Source organism: Embiotoca jacksoni, unplaced genomic scaffold, assembly GCF_022577435.1.
Source record: "Embiotoca jacksoni isolate LCO1_2020_lvr unplaced genomic scaffold, fEmbJac1.0.p SCAF_2, whole genome shotgun sequence".
Classification (NCBI taxonomy): domain Eukaryota; kingdom Metazoa; phylum Chordata; class Actinopteri; family Embiotocidae; genus Embiotoca; species Embiotoca jacksoni.
Genome location: NW_027185340.1, coordinates 2,092,171 through 2,120,112, shown reverse-complemented (window position 1 = coordinate 2,120,112; position 27,942 = coordinate 2,092,171). Strand labels below are relative to the sequence as shown.

Below are 27,942 nucleotides of genomic sequence, written 5' to 3'. Positions count from 1 at the left end.
TGTCACTGCTTGCAGTTTGAATTATTTGTAGGTTTCTAGACACATATTTTATTTCATAGCTGTTCATCACCAAACAGACACGATTTCAGAGACCAGCTGGAGAACACTGTGGAGGATTTAGCAACTTTAATTAGCAGAATATTGGAGTTTGATATACAAGGTGGTCAGAAACACTTATTGCAAATTAAATTGCTGGACTCAATAAAAAAAAAAAAAAAAAAAACACATTTTTGAGTTAAGATGGGTTTTACTTCTCCAAATAATTGGTTTGTGATTTGATGAGTTTTTACAACTATAGCTGAAATTATTAATCGATAAATTGCTAATTAATCTACAGAAAATTACTGCAAACTATTGTGATAATTAATTGCCATGATTTGGGAAAAAAAAATTGACAAATGATATCGCTTTTATTTTTCTGTTTTACCTCATAACAAACTGAAAAGCTTTTGATTTTGGACTATTAATTGAACAGCATAAAGAGGACTGAAGATGTCACCTGAGAGTCTGGGATGGACTGATCAGTGTTTTATGACATTTTGTAGTCTAAATAATTGATTGGCAAATCTCATGTGCACAGCTATTAATTAATTAATTATTTTTAACATATGAACCACACACTCCTCCCCCCTCCCGATTGAGTTTTGCAGTTTTATTAGAACAAGCACTATGCAGCAGCAGTGTACAGTGTTCATGGAAAGATATGTACTTTGTTAAAATTGCACTTTAGAGGGTACCCATTAGGAAATAGATTTGAACAAACTGAGCCGACATAGTGCTTCATGATACATGTCAGTCCGAAACAAACCAAAAAGTGTCCAATTGAGAAAACAAACCCCTTTTTTTTTTCTTTTTTTTCCTGTAAGGCATCTGCAACATTCATTGGCAAGCGAAGTTGTCTAGACATGCAGGTAGAACAATGGATGAAGAAAAGCTGGAGGTTTCCTTATATATTTTTTTCCCACTACATTCTGACACTATGACACCAAACACTATGCAAAGCACTCCTCCTACCTCCACACACAGCTGCTGCGATGTAGTCACCGATGGAGGAGGAAAACCAAATCAGCTTTTACAGTAGTGCTCCTTCTTCTAAATGTGCTGTATTTATATAGTGATAACCAAAATGTACCGGTTACATGTTAGGAGTAGCGGAGCGGTGCGTTGGGACACCGCAAGCATTTTACAGTCAGACGAAACTCTTCTGTTTCCGTCTAATGTGGAAGAAATCTCCCTTCGAGTCTCCTGCTCGTCAGTGAAGTGGATCATCTGTAGGCAGGTGGACTGTGGAGAATGTGCGGCGCTTCACTGGTTTAGTGGCGTACCGTCCTCTCAGCGTGGGGTTCTCATCAGTTGTGGGTTTGTGAAAAGCATTGATAAATGCATTAAGGCACAGCAAGTGAAAACTGACAAGTTGTAGCATTGAGTCTGTGATCAGAGAAAAAATAAAAAATGAAATGCAACACGACAAGTACATTGTTAAAAAAAAAAAAAAAAAAAAAAAAAAAGTACGTGGATGCAAAGCAGTACTACCTTTTTGGTTTTATAATCTACAGTACCATGTGAACAGTGCATACACGATGGAGTTGCTTCACACAGTTTTCTCTCTACATATTTATATTCCCTCTTCTCCTCCTTCAGCGTCGTCACCCTGCAGTTCTCAACGAGGGGAACCAACTTAAACCTGCTCTCACACAAGAGGGCAATGTACTCGGGCTTGATTTCAAAAGGCCCCGGCATGTCTATGTCCTTACTCTGTCAAACAAAAACAAAAAAGGGGCGACAGGGACACTCGTTAAAACATTAAAGCTAATCTGCTTTGCAATAAATATACAAACTTCAAATAAGTAACTGGTGCTTTGCAGAAGCCCGCGACATAGCAGTAAATTCTCTGGGGAATCAGACACATCAAAAATATCAGCTTCAATTTTGTGCAGTAAAACTTGTTACTGTACAAATCTCAACACGCTTTGAATATACTTCCTGCACTTCACAGGGCGACCTGTAGGTGTCTCTGGTGTTTCATAATGGACGAACTGTGTGTCCTTCACTGATTGGCTGATGGAGTGGCTGAATAGAAATCATTTCTTAATCATTAATAAGAAGAATTTCTGATTTTATGATTGATTAGTAATGTAAAGTATCAAGACAAATAGTAAACATTTACCGGTACTTGTTTCACAAATGAGGAGGGTCACTACTACTTTTATATCATCAGTCATCATTTTTGATTGTTAGTAAGAACAAGAACGTTAATTCTCTTTGGAATTTATCGCTAGTTATGACAAATGACGGATTTGGTGATGAAATATTTGAGGTGATTTAAAATCACTGCATGCTGTAGCTGTAGTTGTGGTTGGATGTACAACAGATGAGGGTTTGGTCTTGTAATAGAAATGTGTGACTCCTCTTCTCGTGTTTCACTGGCAAGTAAAGTCTATTTATAAAGGCCAAAAATCACCAAAGTGTCTTTGAGGGCTTTACAACCTGTACAACCTACTACATTGTCTTTTTTTAGATGATGCGGATGTTTGAGAGTCCATCATTTCACACATCTCTCTGCACCGCGTCCAGAAAGCCGAACATACGTTCAGTATGTCCACTTTATATGGCACGGTAGGTATTTATGCAAGTGTGTGATTCAGGGGAGTTGGTTTCATGTAACAATGTTTAAAATTAGACAGTGAGGCAGGGAAGGGTGGTGACTGGTGAAGTTTTGGTCCTCCCTCTATTTACACTACGAGACCTGTCGACGGTTCACGCATCCTAAACAGCCGTCATGTTTAAATCCTACTTCATCTTCACCTCAGTTACTCTTTGAAAATAACTCCGTCTGTGGATGCTCTACTGCAGTCGCGCTTCATTTTAAATGAGTTGTTTCCCACGATGAGAGAGTACTGCTATCTCACAGATTCAACAGTATTAAAAAGGCAAAAATAAATAAAATCTGCCAGTTCACGTAATACTTCTTCACTAAATTCTGAGTCCAGGATACTTTATAAAAATACCTCTTTTTTTCTACAATAATTGATGATACAGTAAATAGGCTTTATGCCACTGAAAGCTGTTCTCTACACATGCACGGTATCGTAGTTAATCAATGAATCAAAACGTCTACTTCATAGTCTAACCAAACTGCTCTCAGAAATTAAATGGCTTCAACTAAAAGGCGCCTAATCATGTGACCTGTACGGGTGTCTTTTTAAGGCAAGGACAAACTCGGAAGTCAAAAGAGCTGAGGAAAGATCTACATAGGAGTGGTACGCTTGTTGCCCTGACAACCCAGCTTCGACAAGCACAATGAAGGATGTTTCCATGGGTGGATGACCGCGTGGCAGCGCCACACGACCTCCACGGGGTCGCTGGGCGTCAGGCCATCCCTCGGCTCTGCAGTCGCTCATATCCGTGCACGCAGATGTTTTGATTGTTGACGTGTTTCTCTTAACACCTTATTGTGCATAAGTAACAGCCTTCTCGTGTGTGATGATGGACGTAGAGATCCATGTGCTACCACAGGTTCACTGTCGACTCCATGTTGATGAAGCCAGGGTTCTTGCGGAGCTCCCAGTACGTGCTGTTGGACACCCATCTCTCCCTGTGATTGGCATCAACCACTTTCCTGTTAGAAAGACACGAGTTGTAAATCATAACCCCGAGAGGAATGAGGAGGAGATGTTACTCTGGCTGGTAAACATCCCGGCGGCCTGACTTGTAAACAATCATATTCATCCCGTCCTGTCTACAGCCCACATGCAGCTTTTTTGCTGTTTCCACATTAGAGACCCGAGACCGGCAATTTAACATTGATGCACTCTGGAAAACATTTTGGAGCTGCGTCGAATGGAGAAAACGGTAGTTTGATGGTTCAGACGGAGGCCTGAAACGAAGAGCTTTTTCAGGGACATTCGCTTCATCTCATGCAGCTAATGGTGCTTTTCCTCTGGCCTTTTTCCACATCTTCTCAATGTACATGTATTTTTGTTCATCTTTTTTTGGGGCTGTGCAAACATTTGAATTGTGTAAATGTGTAGTAGGATTCCTGATCAGGACTGACTTCTCACTTAAGAGACAAAACTAGAAATGGAACAAATGATGTTGCATACGGCTCAACATCTGGCAGCTACTCTCGGTCCTTACTTGAAGAAGCGCGGCTCCAGTTTGATGTTGTTCTCGTCGTTCCACCTCCTCCTGCCCCTCTGCATGTCTTCGATACGCTGCTTCTCCGAGGACGCCATCTCCAGGTTCCCTTCTTCCAGATGCCTGTATGAGTCGAACGACACGAACGACAATCAGTAAAAAAAGATTTCCTCAGTCAGGTGCAGAAAACATACGGTATCTCAAAGTCTCATGGCAGCAGGTGCAGATTTCATGCTGTACCTTTGATCTCGCCTGAATCGGGCATCTGTACGCGGCAAGACGTCTTTCAACTCGGGGCAAAGCTCATTCAGTTCGATGGCGAACCTGGTGAAGCCGTAGTAGAGCTCGTAGTCTGTGGGCATGGAGCCTGACAGCAAAAAAAGCAACAAAGCTCCTTTTAAGCCTGAAAGCTCCCGCTGGACCGTGAGGGACCATTAACACCACTTATACAGCAAGTCCTAAGTGAGTGGGGTGAAGAAGTGTTGTTTACCTGGCCTCCAGACGCATTTGGCAGACGGTGGGACACCGCAGTAAAGGCCCTCGTGCCATTTTCCAAAAAGCCTGTGAATCACTTTTCCTTCTTGATCCATCACAAATCCTTGAACCTCATTCACATTAGAGCTCCAGTAGTTTCCCTACAAGACAGAAACGGCCCTTTTAGCTAAGTAATTGTTCGGATTGTTTTGAAGAGACCACATTAAGATAGATTAAATCGTATATAATGGTGCTTTTTTTTTTTTTTTTTACCTTGACGAAGGTAAGTTTGCAGAGGCAGGCGCTGCTCTTTGTGTTTCTGATGGTGATCTCCCCGTAGTGTTCGATCCACCGTCGTCCGCTGAGGATGTTGTGTACACAGGTGGTGACTTTATTCCATTCATAGTGATCTCCAAACCTAGAAAGGCACAGAAACAGCGGCTCGGTTTGAGGTACTGCTGGAACGACACCAGATGATAAAAGTGATGAATGTACAACGACATTCTTTTTCAACCAACTGTGAAAGATCTAGTTTGATGTGGCAGCTTATTCAACAGACTTTATATAAATCATTTAAAAAAAAATATGCTCGTTCCTCTCCCCAATCCACCCCATGGAGGGCGTGATTTGTGGGTTGGAACGCCTTCCAAGCTCCTCTGAACCACATGAACATTAGTATTTAAAAGGAGGGACAACGTAAGACCACGGTTTCTTTCTAAAAAAGACATTCAGACAGAATACTAAAATACTGTGAAGAGACCTGAAATGTCAAAGTTTTACAGATACAGACAAGAAAGTCAAAGTTATTTCTGTTCTGAAACTCTACATGAGTAAATATTATTGTAAAATGTGTTTTATATTTCCACAATTGTCTGTAAACTGATGGAGAAGCACTGACATTTCTGCAATGCATAATGTAAATATCTAAATGTTAATGACAATATAACAAAGTCCATTAACTTTTAGTTTAATTATCTTGAATGACAGACTGGTTGGTGCGATACAGCTGTTTATTTGGTTTATTTGGTGCTTAAGTGTCATTAAGAGCTGTCACGACACCGATAATACAATTTGGAAGTTTTCTTTTATCTAAATGATCACCGAGTCATGTCTTTTTAGAAAAACAGTTTTCCAGTCACAATTATAATTTGGATGTTGACATGAATGCAACTAAAAGTAGCACGCGGGTTGTTACGATAACCTTGATGACATGAATGTGACATCAAGACCAGCTGAAACGACACGTCTTATTTGCTAGAATCAAATCTAAGGCTTCAAATTCAGTCACTGCAAAAAGCATCTGGGTGAAAGTTACCTGGGAATCGTGAGATTAACAGTTCCGATTGGTAAAATCTCCATTGATTTTCCCCAGAACTTGTTTTTCCATCTCACATCTGAAAAGAAAAACAGCAAAAAAAAACAAAAAAAAAACAAACAAAAAAATCAGAAATAAAGAATAATGCACTGAACTCTACATTTGTTTTGCCTTTTTAAAATGTTTTTATTATCATAAATAAAATCCATGTTTCTTAAATATTCAGCTTGTAATTGAGCCCCAGCAGATCCCATGAGGAGCAACCCTCAGTAATTAGACTGGTAACCTACCTTGCCAGAAGGTGAAGTTCTTAGACTCGCAGTGGCAGGCAGAGACGGGAGGGTGGTGGCTCACCTTCGAGAAAAGATCAAATAAAAAATCTCTGGCAGCTGCTCAGATTAGACATCACATACAGCACCTGCTTCTGATTACTAATTCATCGTAGTGAAGATTCAGTTTTTCTCTGTCATAGACAATATTATATTGTTGTTCAGACAATGATTCCAGCAACAGGTCACTGCATTCCCAAGATATGGCGTTCCCAAAGCTGGGAAGGATGTGAGGTCACCGAGACCACGATCAGACCTCTGACCACCAAAATACAATCGATTAATTGTTGAGGCCGAGTGAACACTTGTGCTAAATTTGAAGGTATTCACTTTAGGCGTCGTGCAGATGTCGTGCTCAGCAGCATGGGTCGATGTGAGGTCACAGTGACCTTGACCTTTGACCACCAAAATCTCATCACTTCATCCTTAACAAATTTGAAGAAATTCTGTCAAGGCGTTCCCGAGATATTATATTAAAAAAAAATGACTGCCAAATTTAAAGAAGGTCCTTCAAAGCGTTAAATACTGCATTCATAACAATGTGAAAAACGTGAGGTCAGAGTGACCTTGACCTTCAGAAATTAAATTCTAATAGCATAGAGACAATTTGTGACAAATTTGAAGATATTCTCTCGAGGCGTTCCTGAAATATCACGTTCACGAGGATGGGTCAATGTCAGGTGACGCTGAACTTGACCTTTGACCTGAGATATTGGGACAGGACATACGGACGCACGGCCAGACGGACAACCCAAAAACATTGTTTATATTTCCCTTTAGTCTTTGCTTTTATAGGTAATGATTCAATAATATTTCTTTAAAAATTTAATAATATTCTTATATTGTAAAGGAAAAAAAAAAAAACCACCAACCACTGGTAGATATATGCAACATATCACAAGGGGCCACAAGTAGCAATGACCTTGTTTTAATACAAAAAGTTCAGAGTAGCAACCGCTGTGTTATTCTTACACAAAAATGTATTATTATCTGTGACACTAAGAGCATGGCTCTATATCCAAGATAACGCTCCTGTTTTAAATGCACTTATGTCATTTATCTGTGGATGGACTCACCTGCTCTGAGAAGAAACAGAAGCCCTTGTCTTCCCGAATACATTCGTAAGTCTCACCAAGTAGCGGGTTGAATGGCTTGCTTCCTGCTCTGTAGTAAGTGGATGAGTAGCCTGAGACAGCAAAAGCAGCGACGAGAACCTGTCAGAGGGTCAAAACAACATAAACAAAAGCGGGATTAGCCGGCTCCAACAAACAGGCTTTGTCATGAATAAGCCCCACATTAGTATGCATCGAACACTATCCGAGGAAAAGACAAAAACTGGTGGATTCAAGGTCGACTGCGGCGCTGAAGCCTACTACCACCTCACAGACATGCCTCTCCGTGAGAGACTATTTATGTTAGCTTGTGACTTGCAGTGTGACTGCGTGCATTAAAATATACGAGGGAAATGAGGAGGAATTTAGGATGCATCTCTGGGAACAAACTCAAGTATCCTCAGTTGCAGAAGGTACTTTAAAAGGATTTACTGTACAGAAAAAAAAACATTTAAGATCCGCTGTGACGGGTCACCGTGTCCTCAACCGATTTCATTTGACAAGCTGCTTTTAACTGGCGGCTTCTTTACCATGCGCTCAAAGGGATCCTCGGTCTCGGCAGCCTTGTCCAGCAGCTCGCTGTACTCCAGCTCCTCACACATACGCTGCAGGGTGTTGAGGGGCTCGTTGAGCTCCACTGGCATGGACACTTTGGACAGATCCTTGCCGATGTTGTTCCTCAAGATGTTCCAGAGGTTGATGTTGCTGGTGTCCGGACAGGGCGCCGGCAGACAGATGCGTCGGCCGTTGCGGAAGGCGCAGCCAGCAAAGTCTCCGTTGGCCACTGAAGACCAAAAACAATAGTACAGTAATAACTCATAATCGCTTCATTCAATCTGGACTGATGTTATCTGGAACACTCACTGCTGTCCCTTGAAATATACTCTTAATAACACAATCATAATGATCTTCGTTCATAGAGCTGTTTCAAAATACAAGTCCTAAAAATGTGACAGCAAATCAAAACATAACATAAATGAAATCTACAAATCAACACTGGTACTTGATTGACAGAAAATGAACAATAAACTATATTAGTAATTGATTAAATCGGAACTGTTCAAGCAAAAATGCCCGAAATTCTCAAATTTCAACATTGAAATTGTTTTGAGATTTTCTTGCAGGTTAAAATGTTTTGATATTCATATATAACATTGGTCATTAATGTAGTTTTCTATAATTCTAAATCACAGTAACTGGTTACTGCCCCCTCCAATGAGGGTACTGTACTCGCTACGCTTCTCTTTCTATGCTGTTCTTTTCTCTCTCTGCTCTCCCCCTCATCCCAGCCGGTTGATGGCCGCCCACCTCTGGGTCTGGTTCTGTCGGAGGTTTTCTTCCCGTTAAAAGGGAGTTTTTCCTTCCAGCTGTCGCCCATGCAGGAGCTGTTAAATTGTTGTGTTTCTCCCTGCAGGGTTGCTAACGTTCTGTTGGAAGACCTTTAATATATAAACTGCCCTGAGATGGCTTATGCTGTGACTTGGTGTTATATAAATAAAATGGAATTGAATGTGAAGCTTGTATTTGTCTAACGCGACAGTGAACTGAATAAACTGAATATAGCTGTATGTCTACACATACACAAACACATCCTCTTGGACTTGGTTAATTTTGACAGCATTTTTCCCAATTGTTCATCAGAATAGAAATAATCATCAGATAAAGGAAATATGTTGTACACTAAATTCATGTACTTTTTATGCCATCCCTGTACATGTACGCAAAACCTTTTTCCAGACTTCAGAGGAAGCCTGAGTGTTTTCATCACTGTGAGTGTTCTCTCTCACCAGTGTGGTGGGTGATGAAGATGGAGGAGGGAGATTCCTTCTCTACATATATAACTTTCATAAAGCCTGAGAGAAGCACCCGGCACAGAGCAACACTGCAAAGTCAACTGCTTCGGCAACACTGATAAATGAGCTCGCTGGCAGAAGTGTGTGTCTTTCTGTATGTCTTTTAGTGTGTTGCCGCTGTAGAGGAAGCACGGCTGAAGTGGGTTCCCCTGCTTTATTAAGTTCTCCCTCTTTCTAACAGGGTGCTTGTGATGGTTGCAGACTTGGACCTACTTTGTCTGGAGACGTTATCGGTCACGCTGGCGTTGTCCTCGGAAATGTTATCGCTCACGTCGCTGACATATGACTCATCGTCTGAACCCTGCGAGGTGAACAGGTACAGAGCGGAGTGCGAGTCAGTGCAACACAAAGTGATCAGGAGAGCAGACGGACTTAGCCTCACACACACACACACACACACACACACACACACACACACACACACACGCACACACGCACACACACGCGCACAGTCACTGCAGTTTGCCAGTGGCTAACAAACTGCAGCAGTCGCCGGCTATCTGTCCCACTGCAGTAATCATGAGACGAGACACTGCAGCGTTTTCATACTTTATATTTAGCAAACGCAATGAGGCCATTGACGCCATCAGAGAGGAGCGTATTATCTTCACTTTCAGTAAAAGCTTCTGTTACAGTCGCCTGCTGCCGGTGAAGGCTGGCAGACAGCGTACCGTGGGTCTGAATGGACCTGGCGTTGAAGTGACAGGCAGGGGAGGTTCAGTGAAGAGTAATCCTTCAGCGTGGCTCGATGCATGCCTGGAGAGCTTCAATGCTTAAAGGCTCTCCGGACACACAGTATAATTGAAGCAGGGTGTTCGCAGCAGTTAAAAGGGAAGACATCAGAAATGGTTGTTTCACGTGATCAACCTATTTAACAAAGCTAGAAGCTACAAATCAGGAGAAATAGATATTTAAAAAAAATAAGAACGTCGTGATTCTGAGGCACGACAGAGGTTAGGCCTTCGGGACAGATCCTAAAGAAGCCCTCTCATGTGTGTGTGTGTGTGTGTGTGTGTGTGTGTGTGTGTGTGTGTGTGAGCTTGTTATACGCTATCCCTGCTTTTCACGGTGTCTTCATTAATTGCTAAACACCTCACACAGACCTCACAGTGACGTTTTTCTCTCCATCAGAAGTCCCCCCCCCTCCTCTTTAATTAACCCCTTCCTTCCTTCATCCACCTCCACCACCACCCGCTCCTGCTCACACTCCAGCACATCCATCCTCTCTTTAAGCCTCCACCGTCCGCGGTTATACCTCGTTCTCTGACGAGCTGGCCGACAGAAGCACTTCCTGGGCATCAAAGAACTCGGAGACAGACTCCGACATGGAGAGTCGGCTCTCATTAGAGGCCTGCTGAGTCAGAGGGATCCCCATCTGTTCTCCGGCCTGCGGGCAAACACAAGCAAAAGCACGACATGTTCACCGTTTCTTGCTATGATGACATGTTTAAGAAACCAAAATGGAGCAGAACAAACACAAACACCAGAAGACAACACAGAGTTCATCTTGCAGCATGTGTCTCCTTGCCAAAGGGCGACCTCCCATCCGTTTCTAATTGCTCATTTTTTCCGTTAACCTTCATGTCAGGTTCTTGGTAGAATAAGGATCCTTTAAGCTTACCTGCCAGGACGTACTGGGAATACCATCAATCTATAAGGACAGGGATCAATAATGCATCTGACAAATGCAGGAAGTAAACACTTCAACTACCTGGCCAGCCTTGGCAGATGTAGTTTCATCAATATCAGAATGAGAAATTAGCTCTGTCAGTGACAACAGTGATATACCTCATCAGGCGTGGAGATAATGTTCACACTGACAACTTGTTCAGTCAGGACAGATTCAGAGTGGATGCGGTTGAGTCGAGTTCGAAGTTCTGCGTTTTGGGACAGGGCCTGAATAACAAAAAAAAAGGTTTCTATCTTCCAGATTTCACATGAAACTACACAGTATGTTCATATTCATAACCGGTTGTACACCTGGAGGTTAATTAATAGGAAATATTCGTGCGTTAATGCACCGAAAACTCCAGATTTTGGATGGTTACCCCATTAAAACTGGCGTGTTTAAAACGTGTTTCAATTTATTCCATATGTGCAGCATAGAAGGCAAAGAGCACTTCACATGTTTAGTTTTTTAGTTTTAAGTGTAGACACAACTACTGAGCCTGGTCCAGCCGACCCAAGACGTCCGAGGGGCTTCACTGCTCTCATCAGCATCTTTTTCATCAGCACAAAGCAGCTGTTTTTAATGAAGTAGGTGATTTGCATGCACCTCCTGCTCAGCAACGGTGGAGAAAGACAGTCAAAGTCCAAAACTTCCCCTCGTGAACACAGTGGAGCACATAGCAGCTGCAGTAACACATATTTTTTCCTCAGGAGTTTGTAGTGACTAAAAAAAAAGAGCTAAAAGTGAATGAATAGTGGAAATTGGAAACACGATAACGGATCGCTGCTGGATTCCCAAACAGCGGTTTGCTCAGCGGTTTACCAAAACCAACTTAACCAAAGTTGATAAGGAAGCAAATGCAGGTTTAAACATATTCAAAATATGTTAAACACAACATAAAACATACAAAATTAAGAAAGCCGTATCCCTCAGTAATATCCTGCAGCTATAGCAACCACAGCTCCTGATTATCAAACCTCCTACGCAGCTTTGCCATAAAACCTGACCTCCAGTCGGTGACAGCCGTGTCACACAAGCATCCAATTAGGAACAAAACGGAGATAAAGCAGCAAGTGAAACATTTCATCGAAATGATGTCAACTGTTAGCAGAAGAACAGTCCAATTAAATCAGTGGGGAAGAGAGACAGCCCCGAGGAGCAGAGCTAACGAACTGCACTGCACGTTCCTCTCTCTCACCAATTAATACTGGAAGAGACGATCGGACTTTCACGACTCACTTTTCCTCCACTCTCATCTCCAAACGTCATCTTTTTTTTATTTATTTATTTATTTATTTTTAATTGTGACTAATGCGACTGCTCGGGATAAACACCAGCGTGTGTTTTATCTGACAGCCTGGCGCTGTGAGCGGAACTACAAAATGGGTTTCGGTTTAAAGACAAAAGACGCACTTGTCGAATTACAGCAGTGTTTTTCTCAGTCGTGTCCCAATCGCTCCTGTTGATTATATGTTAAAGCAGCATCAAAATTAGCGTGTGCGATATGGAAGTAGTGGAAATACGTCTGACAAACAGTTCAGGTCAATTAACCCCAACTAAGAGTAGGAGGAAAGAGGCATCATGGGTCGTGGGGGAAAGGAGCTCCTTACCTGTGACAGAGACTTCCTGAGAGAGTTGATCTGGGCTGACTGGTTTGATTGTTCCTGGTCAGACAGAATCTGTTTGATCTTTTCTTTCTCTATGGCCACAGTGTTGAAGGCCGACTTCAGCAGAGTGTGGACTGCAGAGACAAAAACAGTAGCTTTACCCACCAATGCATCTCTTAAAAATCAAAGTATCTCAGAAAGTGTTGTTTGTGAAAGTGTGACAAGCTGTTTGTGAGCAGTTTAGCTAGAATGTCAACTGTTTTATTTGGAGATAAAACTGATTAGCGCACCTCTAATCTTCATAATCCTTCACTGCATACGCTTTAAGCTGTTCATGAAGTGAGAGTTTGTTTCATAATTGTATTGCTCACCTTTCTTTTCTTTTTTTTTAACCTGGGACTTTAAAACATGTGATCATCTGACCTCTTTTTCGCCTTGTTATAGGATCTCAGCGAAGTAATATAGTTAAGTTTTAAGTAAGTGCCATGACATCATAAACAAGAAAAATTCAGAGCTAAAGTACAATATAAAAACAGGATCCCGGTTGTGATGAAGCCCAATCATCCTTAAAGATCAGTCATACGTGCTGCCTGTGTACCTTTCTGGGCAATGACGCAGAATTCCTCCTGAAGTTTAATGTAGTCGCTGGCACACTCCACGCTGTCCGTCAAGCGGGAGACAGGAGGCTGAAAGTCCACCATCTCTGCACACAGGTTGGGGTTGGATGAGTGGAGGCGGACAGGGGACATGCTGGCAGACAGAGGGACCTGGAGAGAGGTGACAACCACAGAGGACAACTGTCAGTCACCTCAGAGGTCCAACAATGCTGATGTGTTGTGTGCCTGACAGACAGAACTACGAGGACCAGGAAGTTTGGTCCAGCAAGACATACAGTTGTTAGCTCTGAACAGATGTTATAATTGTACCATTCACACCGTGACAGAGTTTCACACGTCACACAGAGCAGAAGCAACTTTATTTCTGTGCCAGTTCCCTGAAAATGCCACGACATAATAACTGCTTCCTTATTTACTCGCACATACTATCCTCTTTCTGAGTAAACGTTTTAATCATCAAGGTCATAGGATATCAAGAATCCAGATCTTCCTGATAAGACGTATAAATAGTGAGATTACCATAAATAAATACATAAAAATCTATTTGTGATTCGTGCTTTAAGGCTGGTGTAACAAAGTGCATTACGGTGTATGGAAGCACATTCAGTCTTTGCAGGACGTGAAGATTAATTTATTATGCCAAATAAGCTTAAGTTAGCAAAAAGTATTAAGGCCATGACACACATTGCTAGTAAGTGCCAGTTGCAGTGCAGATTAAAGAACCAAAGAGAAGAAAGAGGACAGAAAACACTTAAGTTGTTGTGGTTTTGTGTGTGTGTGTGTGTGCGTGTGTGTGCGCGTGTGTGTGTGCGTGTGTGTGTGCGTGTGTGTGTGTGTGTGTGTCCCGTCTAAAAAGCAGTGTGATCACATTTAACACTTCAGTCTTGCTCAACAACACTTTGACAAGCGGAAATCCAAACTGTGATGTCTCAGCTCCATCAGAGTCTCCACAACCACTAACAACCACTGCTCACCACGTTTTCTACATGGTCATCATAAAACATTGAAAAAAGTGTTTGAATATTTGAAGATATTGTTTTAAAAAGTTTGTAAACAGCTAAATAAACAGTTTTTCTTTGTGACTTCAGTTATAACATTTACCAGTGATATTATAATTATAAAGGACCATACAGTGTGCAGTCATTTCAAATATGTAAACATCCAAATCCTGCCTGTGTGTGTCTGTAAGAAGAGATCTGAAGAGGTACCTGAAGCTGGAATTTTGCATCTTTGCCGACACTTTTTGTTCTCCATCTTCTGTTCAAGCGCTTTTCTTTCTTTGACAATTCTACACAACTGGTCTTTGTGGCACACAAGTGGATCAAAATATGCACAGTGTGGTTAATAAGACAAACACATGACAAAAAGAAGCAAAATTTTACAAGCAGATTGCAGTGAAATGACAAAAAAGGACAACAACGTTCTTACAAATGGGTTGCAAAAAAAAAGAAAAGAAAAAAGAAGAAGGCATTTGTGGTGTTAAATCAATAGTTAACTGATCAGTTAGAGAAGCAGCAGGTGTTCTGTGAGCATCGCTGAATCCTGTGTCTCATTCATTACCTGATTTATCACACACACACACATGCAGGAATCACAATGCAGCACAGCACAGTGTGGAAAGAAACTTCGAAAAGAAACACTCACTAAATTGCTTCCCCTGCTCTCTGTCGTGTTTGCGCATGCGTGTGTGTGTCTGTGCACATGTGTGTGTGTGTCTGTGTGTGTTTCTGTTTCTGTTTCACCTGCATATCCGTGAAATTGGGCGCCGACTGTGTCCTTTGTAGAATCTCCAGACTCTGCAATAGCCGGCTAAGCTCGGTCAGGTTGGACTGGCAGCGTGCGAGCTCTGAAAATAAAGTTCACACCCACTCGCTCATAAACACAATCGGCATTATGTGTCATGCAATAGTCAACAATCCACCTCTCACGGACTTATCGTAAGGCCGGGGGGGAAATGGCACTTACCCTCTGCACACTTGTCCATCTCCTCTGACTCCTGCAGCCAAGCAACCACCTTGCTCTGTCCGTTGCTGTAGGAGGCCGGCAGGCTGCTGTTGCTGCTGATACTCGGGGCCGCCGGCTGCCACGGCAAGCTGCTCGGTTTGGCCTGCTGTGGTGATGCGAGAACACAAAGATTGAGATTTGGATGTTTTGGCTGAAACATCATGTTCCCATGTATCATATGTGTGCAACACACGGCGGCTATTGATGATACTTTAGTTATTTATAACTAACATTTATAATGTTAACGCATTTTATCCAGCCAAGCTAACTAAGCTATTAGTAATGTTTTGTATATATATCATAATTAAAAAATTGAAAGCACAAAATATTTTTTGATAAATGTCTGAAGAGAATTTCTGTAGATACATTTTTGCACAATTCTGCACAGAAAACCATCACCGGTGTTTGAAAGGATTCCTCATACTTCATGGACTTTTTGTGTCTTGACAAAGGCATGTGACCCATCTGTAACAGCTGCAGTGAATTTGTTAACAGCTACGTGTGAGGGACTGGCCGCTCTCAGTATGTATAACTGAATGAGCTTAGCCGTCCAATAACATGCTCTCTGACAACTTTTAAAAAAACGTACTTATACATACAGCAGTTTGTATTAAAGCATGTCAGGAATAATGCAGGGTATTATCTGCTGTTAGGAGCATGTGCAAAGGCTGCCAAGACAAAGCTTTCCTACTTAAGGGAGACCTTAAATATCTTCTTTCCAAGTCTTTGAAGCAGCAGTTAATTCTGACTCCAGGACTGGAGTCTCTCATTTAATCTGTTCTTCTGGGAGAGCTCATCAGGCTGCAGCCAGCTGCTCTGAATCCAAATCCTACTGCTCACCTCTAATGGCCTTCATATGGCACGGAGCATCACTCCCGGGAGAAGCTGCTCTGGCTGCATCCTCACATTTACACACACTTCAACCTCACGGACGGAGACCCGGGCTTCATGCTAAACTGGAAACAGCCCGTTTTGTCATCGAGTGGTTTGGGTCCAGTTACCTGTCCAATCAGCTTTACTGCATTAGGCAGATATCTGTCTCCACAATCCACATCCATTAGTCGAGCAATTAGCCACATAATTCAGGGCACATATCGGACCCATGGTGAGAACCGCAATGTGGAAATAGTTCTCAGGTTGTACCAAGTAACACAGCGGTTCCACACGTGTTTGATTCATCACACGATCATGTCTGACCATAACGTCTGACAGTTCTGTCGCTCAATTTTTCTTCCTCTCCTCTGGGTGATATTTTGGTACACGATCCCAGCTTCCATTAAAAATCAAAACAAGGTGATCTCTCATTACCCATGACACACTTTGAATAAGTGATCGCACACTGCTGAGAGAAATGACTTTTGAGCCAGACACACAGTTGATTTCTTTGTGTAGCGTGTTCAAAGTGAAGTTTTGAAGAAATAAAAGCAGTCTGCCATTTTTTTGCTTTCCTCCTGAGAATGTGATCAGAAGATCGATGCCACTCTCGCCATGTAGCTGTGAGGTAAATAAGATACAGGAGCATCAGCTGGTTCACTTTGTATGAAAATTTAAAACTGGGAGAAACAGCTAGTAATGAAAATCTGCCTAATAAAGCTCATTAATCAACATGTCACATGTTCTTTGCTTATTAGTATGTACAAAAAAAACACTTTATATATAATAATAATATTAATATAATTCGATTTTCCTGTCAATTCTAGAGCTCCAAAGAGCACAAACAGTTGTGCTATGAGGAGGCGCTCACCTTGGCTTCATTCACCACACTCGGGGTGGGCTGGGGGGACTCCATGGCAGCCGAGGGAGGAAATGTTCGGATGGTGACCTCCCGGGGAGATCGCACAATCTCGTTCTGGCGATAAAGCCGGTGATGACGCAACTTTGACACCCAGGCATCAAAGATGTCTTGAGATTTGACCTGAAGAGGAAGAGAACAACGAGCTTTGAAGTCCGTCATCTCGCCGACCTCCAATCTGTCAGTGTTGAAATACCGATCCATCGTCGGTGTTACCTTCAGGTGATAGATGTGCTCCTCCGTGTCCAGGTCGATGCGACGGGCCCTCTTTTTGATGGACATGACTGAGAGGCCGACGTCAATGCTGCCATGAAGTTTTCCTTTTTGGATCTGAGGATGACAGAAACATATTTTATATTGCGCATATTGTCAAAATATTTGTGATTTATGTGCACGCATAATTTCTTATCTTTAATTACATTTCAGTATGTTATTTCACAGTGATAAGCTTGAAGAATCCCGAGAAACCCACACAGTTTTAATTATTTGTGCCTGAGCCCTCAAACTTTAAAAAAAAAAATCTGGTAAAATCTATTTTGCCAAACCGCCGGAGTGAAGAAATGAACTAGCGTTTGCTAATTTTACCAAGAGACTGCTCCTGAAATTTGTCATGGGTATGTAGATATATTGCGGAGTGGCTTATCTAAATTGAATTGGTTAAAAAATATATAACCACATATTTGATTAAGAAGAACATTTACATAAATAAGGCCACAAAATGGAGCGGATTTGATGCTTAGTTCATTCTCAACTGCAGCAGTTACCAACAGGACGTCCTCCTCACCAGCTTCAGTCAGCTGGACCACATGTTGCTACAGAGAGAGCATAAAAAATGATAAGCAGGTTCAAAGAGACCGCTAAAAAAAAATGTTTTTCAAATTGTGCAGGAGTGGTTGGTTTCTTCAGTCCTCTGTTATTACGTTTCCATCTTGTCAGGGAAGTTTTGGCTCTCCTGCAAAGTGACATGGCATGCTCAAACACCCTGAACATCGTGACCCATGTTGCAGATGTTTCTGCTGACTCATTGCCAAGCCGAGCTGATGTCAGCCCAGGCTGCCCTGTTTTCTGCCTGTGGGTTATAGTCAGGGTTACTTACATCAATGGGGGACTTGGAGTACTTCAGGATACCATTGTCCAGAACAAAAAAACGCTGCAGAGGAAGGAAGCACAAAAATATGTGTCTGTTAAAAAAACAGGAAGAACACAGAATAGAGATAATGTTCAATTCTGTAGATCCAGTAACAAATGCAAAGTCATCTACAGTCATGTTTTTCAGAATTAGCTATAAAACAGCGACTCTGAGTTCGGTACATTTCCATTAGCATTCATGTGTTAAGCTGATGCTAAAAGTGGTGAATTCATGAGACATACATAGCAGGCTTACAGAAAAGGTAAGAAGGGGTAAAAAAAAAAAAAAAGAAGAGGTGCACGAAAAGGGGAACTTCTTCCAAGAAACAGCCCTAGTTGAGTTTGAAAGTGTTTTTCCAGCAACAAAAGCTTGTGTGCCTCCTTTTGCATGTGGATCTTACCTTGTGCCAACCTTTCAGGGGCCATTTCCGCTTCTTCAACATAAAACCCTCGTGTTTGTCAGGCCTCTGGACGTTGCTCTGACCGATTTTCAGCCCCTCGATTATTTCCCAGCTGTCTGCCTCCTAGAAAGGAATAAAATCACAAAGCTGTCAGAACTGATCCAAGAGACGCTCTTTTTGTGCGATTATTTTCATGAGGAGAACAACAGGAAAACATATAACACTTCTTTTTTCCCCTATGCCACACATTTAAAGAAATACAGCCCCATTGAAATTCCTCCTGCTCGCTCAGCATTTCCACTCCATTAGCTTTCTCCTGACTCGGCTCTTCCTGTTCCCGGTGGGTCTGGAAATCAAAGTGACGCCTCTGGAGTAGGGGGACGGCAGGGTCACGGAGGGACAGGTAAGACATCCCATGCGCGTCCCTTTGGAAGAGACACTGGGAAACACGGGGTAATGCTTTTGATGACAGAAAAATGTCTTGACATGATCCATTCACTGTCTTTTACTGGCCCTGTTTTTGTATCTCCTCCTGCATTAGCAGGGCTAGCACGCCGCAGTCAATTAGGTTTCTTGGTTAAAAGAGTTTCTTGGTATTAAAGGCATTCAGGATTTTTTTTAAATGCGTATTTTAATCTCTAATAAACACAACATTTCTACTCAACTACATTTGCAAATGTCTGCAGAAGGACAATATTATTGGACACAACTTGATTTTTTTTTTTGCTGGGCCGCAACAGTGAAGCCTGTAAACGTTGATGTCTATCAGCGTGAGTGACTGAATGATAAAGAGACACGGCTGCTCAGCCACAGGGCACGTGAGTGAGCGTAGACGTTATACAACTGGTCGACTGAATGCTGCAATCTTTCTGTTTTGGACAAAAAAAAAACAAAAAAAAACACATTCAGCCATACTGGCTTTTTAATAAAACATCCGATGGCATTTGTAAGATGACTTGCTGAGGTTACAAGGCCACTGTCAACACATCTGTTCACACTACTCCCAAACAGTGAAATAAATAAGTACATTTGAACCTCAAATTTCTTATTTAATTAGAAATTTAAAAGCAGGTTTTCAGGGGACTTAAACAAGCCTCAGTGAATAGGCCTGCACTTATTACACATTGTTGGCTATGTCAAATGAGTACAGAAGTTGGAGAGAGCAACAGGAAATCAGGCATTCTGTTCTGATCGACTTCTGTTTTAAAAGGTGTTTACATTTTCTGTTCTCCGTAGAAATATTACAAAATATTACGTAGTTGTCTATTTTTAGAGGCAGTGATACATCACAATTAGTAAAAAAATTCACAAAATGGAGTGCATTTAATTTACCATGATTTTAGTAGGTCAGACTATTAATTTCATACTTGAATCAGTAGCGGCAGAGCCCTCAAGGCAAAATCCACAACTTAAAATGCACGAGCTTCTCTGGCAAACAAATAATAGCTCGTGGCTCCTCACTGCACTATGAGACGCTGTAACCTTAAAGACAGCTCTCTGGGTGTGCGTGACGACGCCTGACCTTGGTTTGCAGGACATTTAACAAAAGGAGACAACAGCTTGTTTAATCTAATGACCAGGCAAACAGATCGGTCTAGTAATGAGGTCGTGTATCTCCACCGAGGGCAGCCCCTCCTTCGAGTGGCCCCTGTGAAAATGGGGAAGTGGAAGAGCTCAACTTCATCAGCAAAATCTCAAAACAATCCTATCAAGGCAGCAGTCTATTCTAATTATACTCTTGAGCATTTAGATCATCAACAGTTGAAGAGCTCAGCTACATGTGGTTACCTGTGAAATGATGAACGCTTCAATGCCACTTTATTTACAACGTAACAGCTGCTTTACGCCGCACACGATGAGCAGCCTCCCTAACAGTCAATAACAAGCCGCAGCCACTTAGAGATGCTTCACACAAACTTCCTGTGTTATCTGCAGCATTACAGACTTTCAACTGGCTCCAAATTGATAAACCATTAGCACACTAAATAAAGAACCGCTTGTGTTGCAAGTATTGCAACTCATTGCACTTTACTGGGCCTCATTTTGAGATCCAAACCATTCACAATATAAATCAACATACTCCTTATGAGCTACAGTGACCACAACCTCAGGCTGCACGTATATAAGACAGTATATGCAGATTACTGGCCTGTATGGAAATGACTAATACAGTGGGAGAAATAGCTTTTGTTGTTTCAACCTGAAAACAGAACTGAATTAAGCCAAAGTCACTTCCTGCACTCTGCTTACATTCATTGATCTCGCTGCAGAATAATTTAAAGCTGAATGAGCCGGTCCCTGTTGTTGAGTTTGCTTATTTAATGAAGCATCTTGTGGCAGTAAGAGACTGCCTGCTTTTCTATGCCAAGATTTCAAATGTTTTGTTCCATCAACCTGCTCCTTTGATAGTGAAAAACGTTTCCTGTCTACCTTGAAAAAGAGATTCTTAATATCAGTGGAACGAGACGCCAATATATTTTAAAAAAAAACAATACAGTGAGTAAAGACCTTTGATAACCCTGACTGTCAGTTGTCTCAGTCTTATGGGATCCACCACCTGCAGTGACACTCAGTACAGTGGCAGAGTAGAGCTTTGAAAGCTGCAATGAATCAAACTATTACAGTTAAGGTCTGCCTGAGCAGGAGAAAGGACAAATACTCCTTGGAGACACCTCAGGCTAAATCAGCACTATAAATATCAGTGTAACAGCCCACTGCTGATGACCACTGTCTCTTACACATCTGCTTCTTGCATAGACGCTGCTGTAGAGTCTGTCTCTGCAACTTCTCTAAAGGGGTTTCACTCCATATACCCAACACAATCACTTTCAAATACAGTGTATTCAAGCAGCAATAAAGCAAAATTACAGAAATCAATTAGATGAGCGATAAAATGATGAAAAACATAAAACCTTTTAGCCTGTAATGGGAGTTCTGAGGGCTTAGATGATTACCCAAATTAAACAAAAATAAAGACCAGAAAATCAGATAATTCAGCTGAACAATATATAGTCACAGTTTGTGGAGGCGACGGGAGCCGAGGACAGCAGGACAAGCCGAGCCGAGGACAGCAGGACGAGCCGAGGACAGCAGGACGAGCAAGATTTCTATTTCATTCCGTAATCTTGAGCTCATGAATCAATTTCTGTTTCTGGTTTTCTGGAGATAACGCAGTTGTTTTTTTTATGTAAACAGGTTAATTGTCTTGTTTTCTCACAAGGTAACAAGATAGATATTGTTTTGACAACATAATGAGTTCAATATCCTATTATCTTGAGAAAAGGTCCAGTTGTTTCTCCAAGATCTGTCCTCCATAAGAGTAAAGCTGCAACCGTTAGTGAATAAAATGATTTGTTTATCAACTCCATGGAGATGGATGGATGGATGGATGGATGATGGATGGATGGATGGTTGGATGGATGGATGAATGGTTGGATGGAGTTATGGATGGATGGTTGGATGGTTGGATGGATGGATGGATGGATGGGTGATGGATGGATGGATGGATGGATGGATGGATGGATGGATGATGGAGGGATGGATGGATGAATGGTTGGATGGATGGATGGTTGGATGGATGGATGGATGGATGAATGGTTGGATGGAGTTATGGATGGATGGTTGGATGGATGGATGGATGGATGGATGGATGGATGGATGGATGGATGGATGATGGAGGGATGGACGGACGGATGGATGGATGGATGGATATACTTTATTGATCCAACAAGGGGACATTTTTCAATAATGGCTACAGAAGTGTTTTTTCTAACATTTTGAAGTCACAGATCCATCAAGGGGATTCTGAGACTTCGGGTTCAAAAGAAGAGATCAACATGAGCTGGCCGTTGACTAGCAAAATCTAATGAGTTCATATCTGCCAAGTTTAAAGAAATTCCCAAAAGGCGTTCTTCAGATATCGCACTGAATAAATTCACATGGACGCACAGACAACCGGAAAACTAAATTCCTCTGACTACGGCTGTCTCCAGCACGGAGGCATAAAAATGAAGCTTACGGTTTGCGGTCTCCGGAGTATCAGTGGATATATTATGAAACGGTAGTCCCGGATAGATAAAGTGTACAATGTTCTCACCTCCTCACCACAATCACCACTGAAAGATGATATTAACCACAGAGGAATTGTTGTGAGGATGGATTTCACCGCAGTGTCTGCGTGGCTCAGCTGTAAAGCTTCGAGTCGGAGGCTCGGCCGCTGCATGGACGGGAAGTTAACACCCGGAGAGAAACGCCGCGTAAACGCCACAGATTCAGTTCTAGACTTACGGTCGACACGTGTGACCTGTTAGCTTGGAGGTGAAACACTGTGCCTCATTCTGGCAAAAGCATAATTGGATTACTGATGAAGAGGAGCGGGACTGAGGAAATGTAGATTGATTTACTGAAACATGAATTATTCTTGATCTTGAAAATCAATTCTTAACTTTTGTACGTTGGATTAGACGGGCTGTGGCACGGGAAACAATCCTCTTCAACCCTAACAACCACTAAAAAGGTGTAGCGTTTAAACGGAAAGACTATTTACAGATCATCAATATTTATGAAACACCAAATGATGAATTGGTATTTTTAGAGTCTATAAGCACATTCTGATTACTTTATTTAAAAAAGCACGATTAAAAATACCTTTTCAAAAAATGTTTAAAAGAAAACAGCCTTGCAGATGGAAATTAGCGAGTAGCTAAATCTGGTACAGAGAATCTGCTCCCTTTGTGAGATTAATGTATTCTGGACATGGTCCCGGCTATAAATAAACTTATTGTTTAACTTATAAGTTATTCTAAAAGCCTATACAATGTGATGAAAGGGAACAGATCCTGTTTTTGGATTGCTTGTTTAAGTTTTTCAGCCAGATTGTTTACCACAAAGTTATGATCCCTTCAGAAAACCGTACAAGACTAAACAGCGACGAGTGGGGACGGCTAAGTACGATGGCATTAAAGTAGTTCCAATGACAGCGGCGGTAGTGGTTTAGCACACAACGTATAATATTCGGTGGTCAATGCTGATTGGTTAAAGGCCGCTCCAGTAGTTATAAAATGAACCCAAGTTCTTTGCTCATTAGGATGCAACGACTGGAAACAATCCTCAATGGAGGGTGGTCCAACCGTAGATATTCACACTGGGAATTTGGGTCTGGAAACACCAGGATCATATTTATCCATGGCCTCTTTACTGACAAAATAACAGAATAAAAAGAGGTTAAGGGGGTTGATCTCACAGAGAAGATCATGGATGAACATCAGCTGAAAACTTACCGAGTCTTAATCCAAGATGAAAACAACTCTGTCTGGATTTTTTTTTTTTACACATCTTATTTTCCAGATTATGTATTCCAGTTCCTTATGAATCATCCCTCCTCTGTTTTTAAGCTGATCTGTAACATGTATGATATCTTAAACTCGATGACAACCTCACAACTAAAATATGCTTCTAAAGTTAGATGTCTGTACAAGAGAGAGAAGATTATGTTTTCTGGTCATCGCCATAAAATCCGACAGCAACTGACAATCGAACCACAGATTTCCGCTCTCATACATCAAGTCGTGCCTCCATCAAGAGAACCTTTCTTGAATATTTTCACAGAAAAGCAACCTGATTTTATCATTTCCTGCGAGTATCTTACCAGGAAGTGAGAAGCAACAAGACAAACATAAAATAGCTACAGTGACATCCTGAGTGGTGTTTTTGTGTGTTTGTGTGTGACTGTTTGTGAGAGCCTGTGCTTACTGGAGGTGGTGCCTCTAATTGCTCTCATGAGGGTCTCCAGAGTGAACAGTAGTTGTCAGCAGAGGGGAAAGTGACATATATTGATTTGAAATGGAGGCAGGATCCCATTAAGGCTTTTCCCACACAAAATGTCTCAAAAACTGAGGCCCGGCCAAGCTAGCTAAGGTCTTTTCTAAGTGTCTGCTGTGCAGGAGGAAGATGTGCTGAGCTCCCTGCACAGAAGACATTAAGCAGACAGCTAATACTCTATAAAGGTCAATGCACAAACAAAAGTGCAAGTATAAGTTTGCATAATATCAATCAAGTACAGAGACACTTGTTGTACGGGGCCTCACAAATCAGCCACTTGCATAATAATCTATTGTATAATAATAATTTGTAAAAGTCCTTTCATGATAAGGAGAACTGCAGCTGAAAAAACGTCCTCATCACAAGGTCTTTTTAGTAGCTGCTCTGATGTGCACATCACACGACTTCAGGAAGATTGTGTGATATGAGAGAAAGCTCCAGAAAAGCTATTAAATGGACCTCGATTTTTTTCCAAGGTTATGTCTTGACACGTAGTGACACTAAAATCAAAAGCTTTTCCAACTTTCTAATCCTGCATCCCTGCATGGATTGCCTACGTGTCTCTTGCTATATTTCAAATACTGTATCCATCAAAGAGATGCCTCTACTTTCTCTTCCGAGAAAACTGAAATGTTTTTGACAACTTAGTTTGAGCTGAGGAGTGTGTACATATATTTATCTAGTCAAATGTAATATGTAGCGACAAGCTAACACCACGCCTCACTGTTTGTAACTGTCAGAGCAGTAGCATGGCTCAGAGGTGTATTTAGCTGTCAGCTGTGAAACACTTGTATTATATCTAAAAAATAATCTAGTTCATTTTAAAATTTCTCACTTCGTCCTTTTTTCCCTGATGTAGCATGAGTGACGGAGGTGTGGGTGGAGTGCAAAAGTCCTCTCTCTTTCTGTTCCTCCTTATATTCATTAAGCCGCACCCACTGTTGAGCAATCTAGTCAAATCAGCCCCACCACAAGTACTTAGTTTCACTTGGAAGTAATGTCACATTATGAAGCCACTGTTACTTCAGTGTTAACCTACCCTACCCTAACCTTAATGGGTGTCAAGCAGGAACCACTCATACAAAGATGTATTCTGTTATGTTATGTTATGTTATGTTATGTTATGTACAATTAATCTAAGAGGATTTCAGGCATTTATCAGCATTTTAATATTTAGAATTTTCTCTTGGGTCCAAACGAAACATCATAAGAGCCTTATATATCAGTTTCAGTCAGTTTTGCAAATTATCAAATCTCATAAACGTGCACCGCCTCATCAGGCAGAAACAAACAATTTACAACAACTTTATATGATTAAGAGACTTTGTTGAAGTCTACTTTGATCACGCATTTAAAACACATTTAATATAGGATGAGAAGACAAAGGTTTCGCTTATATGAGTCTGGATCACCAGCAGCTATATCTATGCACAAATTCTGCTGTTAAATCCCGACTGGAAACAGCTGCAACAACAAAGACTCTAATTCCTCGTTAAATTCTTGTCCTGTCACTGATTTGCTGGTTATATCTGAAGGTCTTTATCAAGCAGGTGCACAAAAAGAAGTGAATCTATGGGACGACTTCTTTGGCTGGAGCCAGACTTCCTTAAACGCATTAAAAGAGAATAACAAGAAAAGAAGTGCCAGCACATAACCTTCCTTTGAGATTATTGAGTATTTGGAAAATGAAATGCTAAACCCTTTCACCCACGCAGGCCTTGTTATCAAAAGAAAGTAGGCGACATTAAAGAAAGGAACCATGAGCAGAAGGGCTGGATGGATGGTTAACCGTGTGTTTCGTCGAGCAGCAGGACTTCCACTGCGCTTTTCTAACATGCACCATTTCTCAAACCGGTTCCCTTTTCTGTTCGGAGCCGTCTCCTGCGGATACGAAGCCGGGCCTCCACATTGCATACCAGAGTGTGCCACATGTTCAGCGGAGCACCGAGCCGCCGCCTGTCCATCATGAAATATTCATCAACCGGTGCCGACGGAAAAGCTGTGATGTCAGATATTCCAGTTTGGGTGTCCTGTTTCTACGCGGCCGCAGTGATACAGCAGCTCGGTGAGGTAAGGTGGGCCGGAGGGATGGGGGGGAGGGGGCGGGGCTTCAGATAGCTTACTGCAGGGGTTAAGTTTAAGCACTTGTCCTGTGAACTGTGAAATACGAGTGTTTACTGTGTCTCTGCAAGGCTCTTCTCTACTAACCGGAGAATGAAGGCTGCTGCCTCGAAACTAATTAGGTAGCTAATAAGTTGATAAGGTCTCGGAAGGTTGATAGTTGGTTGACCTTTTTTTTTAATTAACTTTTCAAAAGGAATAAATTATTAATCCTTATTTGTTATCAGAAGAGAGCGTTCTGTATGCTTGAATTCATTTGCAGAAGGAAAATAAAAACACAATTTAACATATTTAACAGATCAATTTGAAATAAAACTCTCACGATGATGCTGGAAGGACACTGTACACATCCAGTCTAATTTTATCTGGGAATTGAGTTCCCCTGGCTAATTTTAGAAATGGGAGGAATTTTTCCCAGATTGTTTGTTTGAGGTTGTTTGAGGGAAGGCAATGCAGTGCCTGAACATCTTTAAGCCGAGAACACGCTGTACACTCTTAACATCTCTGGATGATTGCAGCTGATTTTTATAACAAACTAACCCATCAAGATAGTTTTGCCTTTTTTTATTTTACATCCTAAAACAACTGACTGAATATTTCATGATTGAATCCTTCCTCACAGAACCAGTTCCCATCTATCTGCCTGCTTTTCTCCTGCATAAAACAGCCTCACGCAGATAGAAGACTGCAGCAATCCAAACCGATGCTCGATCCTCTCCGTACCACCTCCGCTCAAGTTGCATTCATTGAAAGCGCTGCCGTGCCGGCAATCTATTTCGAGATGGCGTGCTCCAGTGGCCTGAAAATTACCTGCCGGCTGTCGCGCTGGGAGGAGGAAGAGGAGGAGGCGCTCTTGTGAACTGGTGTGGAGGTCTTGTTCACTGGCGTGGAGCTCCTCTCCTCGGTGCTCATGGTGCGGCCGTGGGGGCCTCGCTGGTAGTGTTGGTGGTAGGACATGGTGGGCGCTCGTCGGCTCCGTGGACCTCCGTCAGCACTGGGCCCCACAGACCAGGAGCATCCCCTGACACTTCCTCACGCTCACTGCTGGCTGCTCATCTGAAACACAAGGGTCAGGAAGTTACACTTCGCCTTCCTCATTGCGCTGCAGTGCTGACAATAAAACACGAGCGTCTGGGCCTCTCGTAGGCTTTCAGGGGTGTCCTCTGGCAATTTCAATGTTAATACAACTCACAAGATGCTCACTTGAGACACCCAGAGCTATTCTTTGAAGCACGGGTTCTTAAGATTCCTCTCATTTCGAGTGCATTACTGCATCAGCCGTTCATTATGTTTGCTGTGGGATTGGCGCCTCTCAGTATTACTTGACACACATTCAGCGGTTCAACGAATAACCTCAAATCTAAACACAACCCATATTAGGTTTGCAGCTGATGATATTTCAAATGATCAATTAATATGCTCATTATAGTGTCTGTATAAGGCTAATCAGATAATCATTTGGTCCATGAAAAGTCAGTAATAGTGAAACAATGCACACATTTTCAGTCCAATTCCACAACCCTATTATGTTTGCTATGATGTAGCCTATTGCGTTGCTATATG

The 27,942-nt window shown here is 41.9% G+C and overlaps 1 protein-coding gene across 6 annotated transcripts in view; it reads right to left on the bottom strand.

Moving 5' to 3' along the window:
• Window positions 1-111: 111 nt before the first annotated feature.
• Window positions 112-27,942, bottom strand: part of osbpl6 (oxysterol binding protein-like 6) — a 36,520-nt gene continuing 8,689 nt past the window's right edge. The window contains exons 2-24 of one of the 6 annotated variants that reach the window (XM_069153863.1): window positions 27,190-27,435; window positions 18,439-18,561; window positions 18,006-18,059; window positions 17,611-17,721; window positions 17,126-17,239; window positions 16,862-17,032; window positions 15,079-15,223; window positions 14,856-14,959; window positions 14,322-14,414; window positions 13,095-13,263; window positions 12,500-12,630; window positions 11,009-11,116; window positions 10,476-10,607; window positions 9,434-9,521; window positions 7,898-8,151; window positions 7,332-7,469; window positions 6,217-6,280; window positions 5,927-6,005; window positions 4,885-5,029; window positions 4,628-4,772; window positions 4,378-4,504; window positions 4,138-4,260; window positions 112-3,619 (exon numbers count right to left, since the gene is read on the bottom strand). In XM_069153863.1, coding sequence (XP_069009964.1) covers window positions 3,508-3,619; window positions 4,138-4,260; window positions 4,378-4,504; window positions 4,628-4,772; window positions 4,885-5,029; window positions 5,927-6,005; window positions 6,217-6,280; window positions 7,332-7,469; window positions 7,898-8,151; window positions 9,434-9,521; window positions 10,476-10,607; window positions 11,009-11,116; window positions 12,500-12,630; window positions 13,095-13,263; window positions 14,322-14,414; window positions 14,856-14,959; window positions 15,079-15,223; window positions 16,862-17,032; window positions 17,126-17,239; window positions 17,611-17,721; window positions 18,006-18,059; window positions 18,439-18,561; window positions 27,190-27,336 — 2,877 coding nt within the window. In that variant the 5' untranslated portion in view covers window positions 27,337-27,435 and the 3' untranslated portion in view covers window positions 112-3,507. The remainder of the gene's footprint in view (window positions 3,620-4,137; window positions 4,261-4,377; window positions 4,505-4,627; window positions 4,773-4,884; window positions 5,030-5,926; window positions 6,006-6,216; window positions 6,281-7,331; window positions 7,470-7,897; window positions 8,152-9,433; window positions 9,522-10,475; window positions 10,608-11,008; window positions 11,117-12,499; window positions 12,631-13,094; window positions 13,264-14,321; window positions 14,415-14,855; window positions 14,960-15,078; window positions 15,224-16,861; window positions 17,033-17,125; window positions 17,240-17,610; window positions 17,722-18,005; window positions 18,060-18,438; window positions 18,562-27,189; window positions 27,436-27,942) is intronic. The other 5 variants (XM_069153865.1, XM_069153864.1, XM_069153866.1 and 2 more) reach the window with 5 other exon arrangements.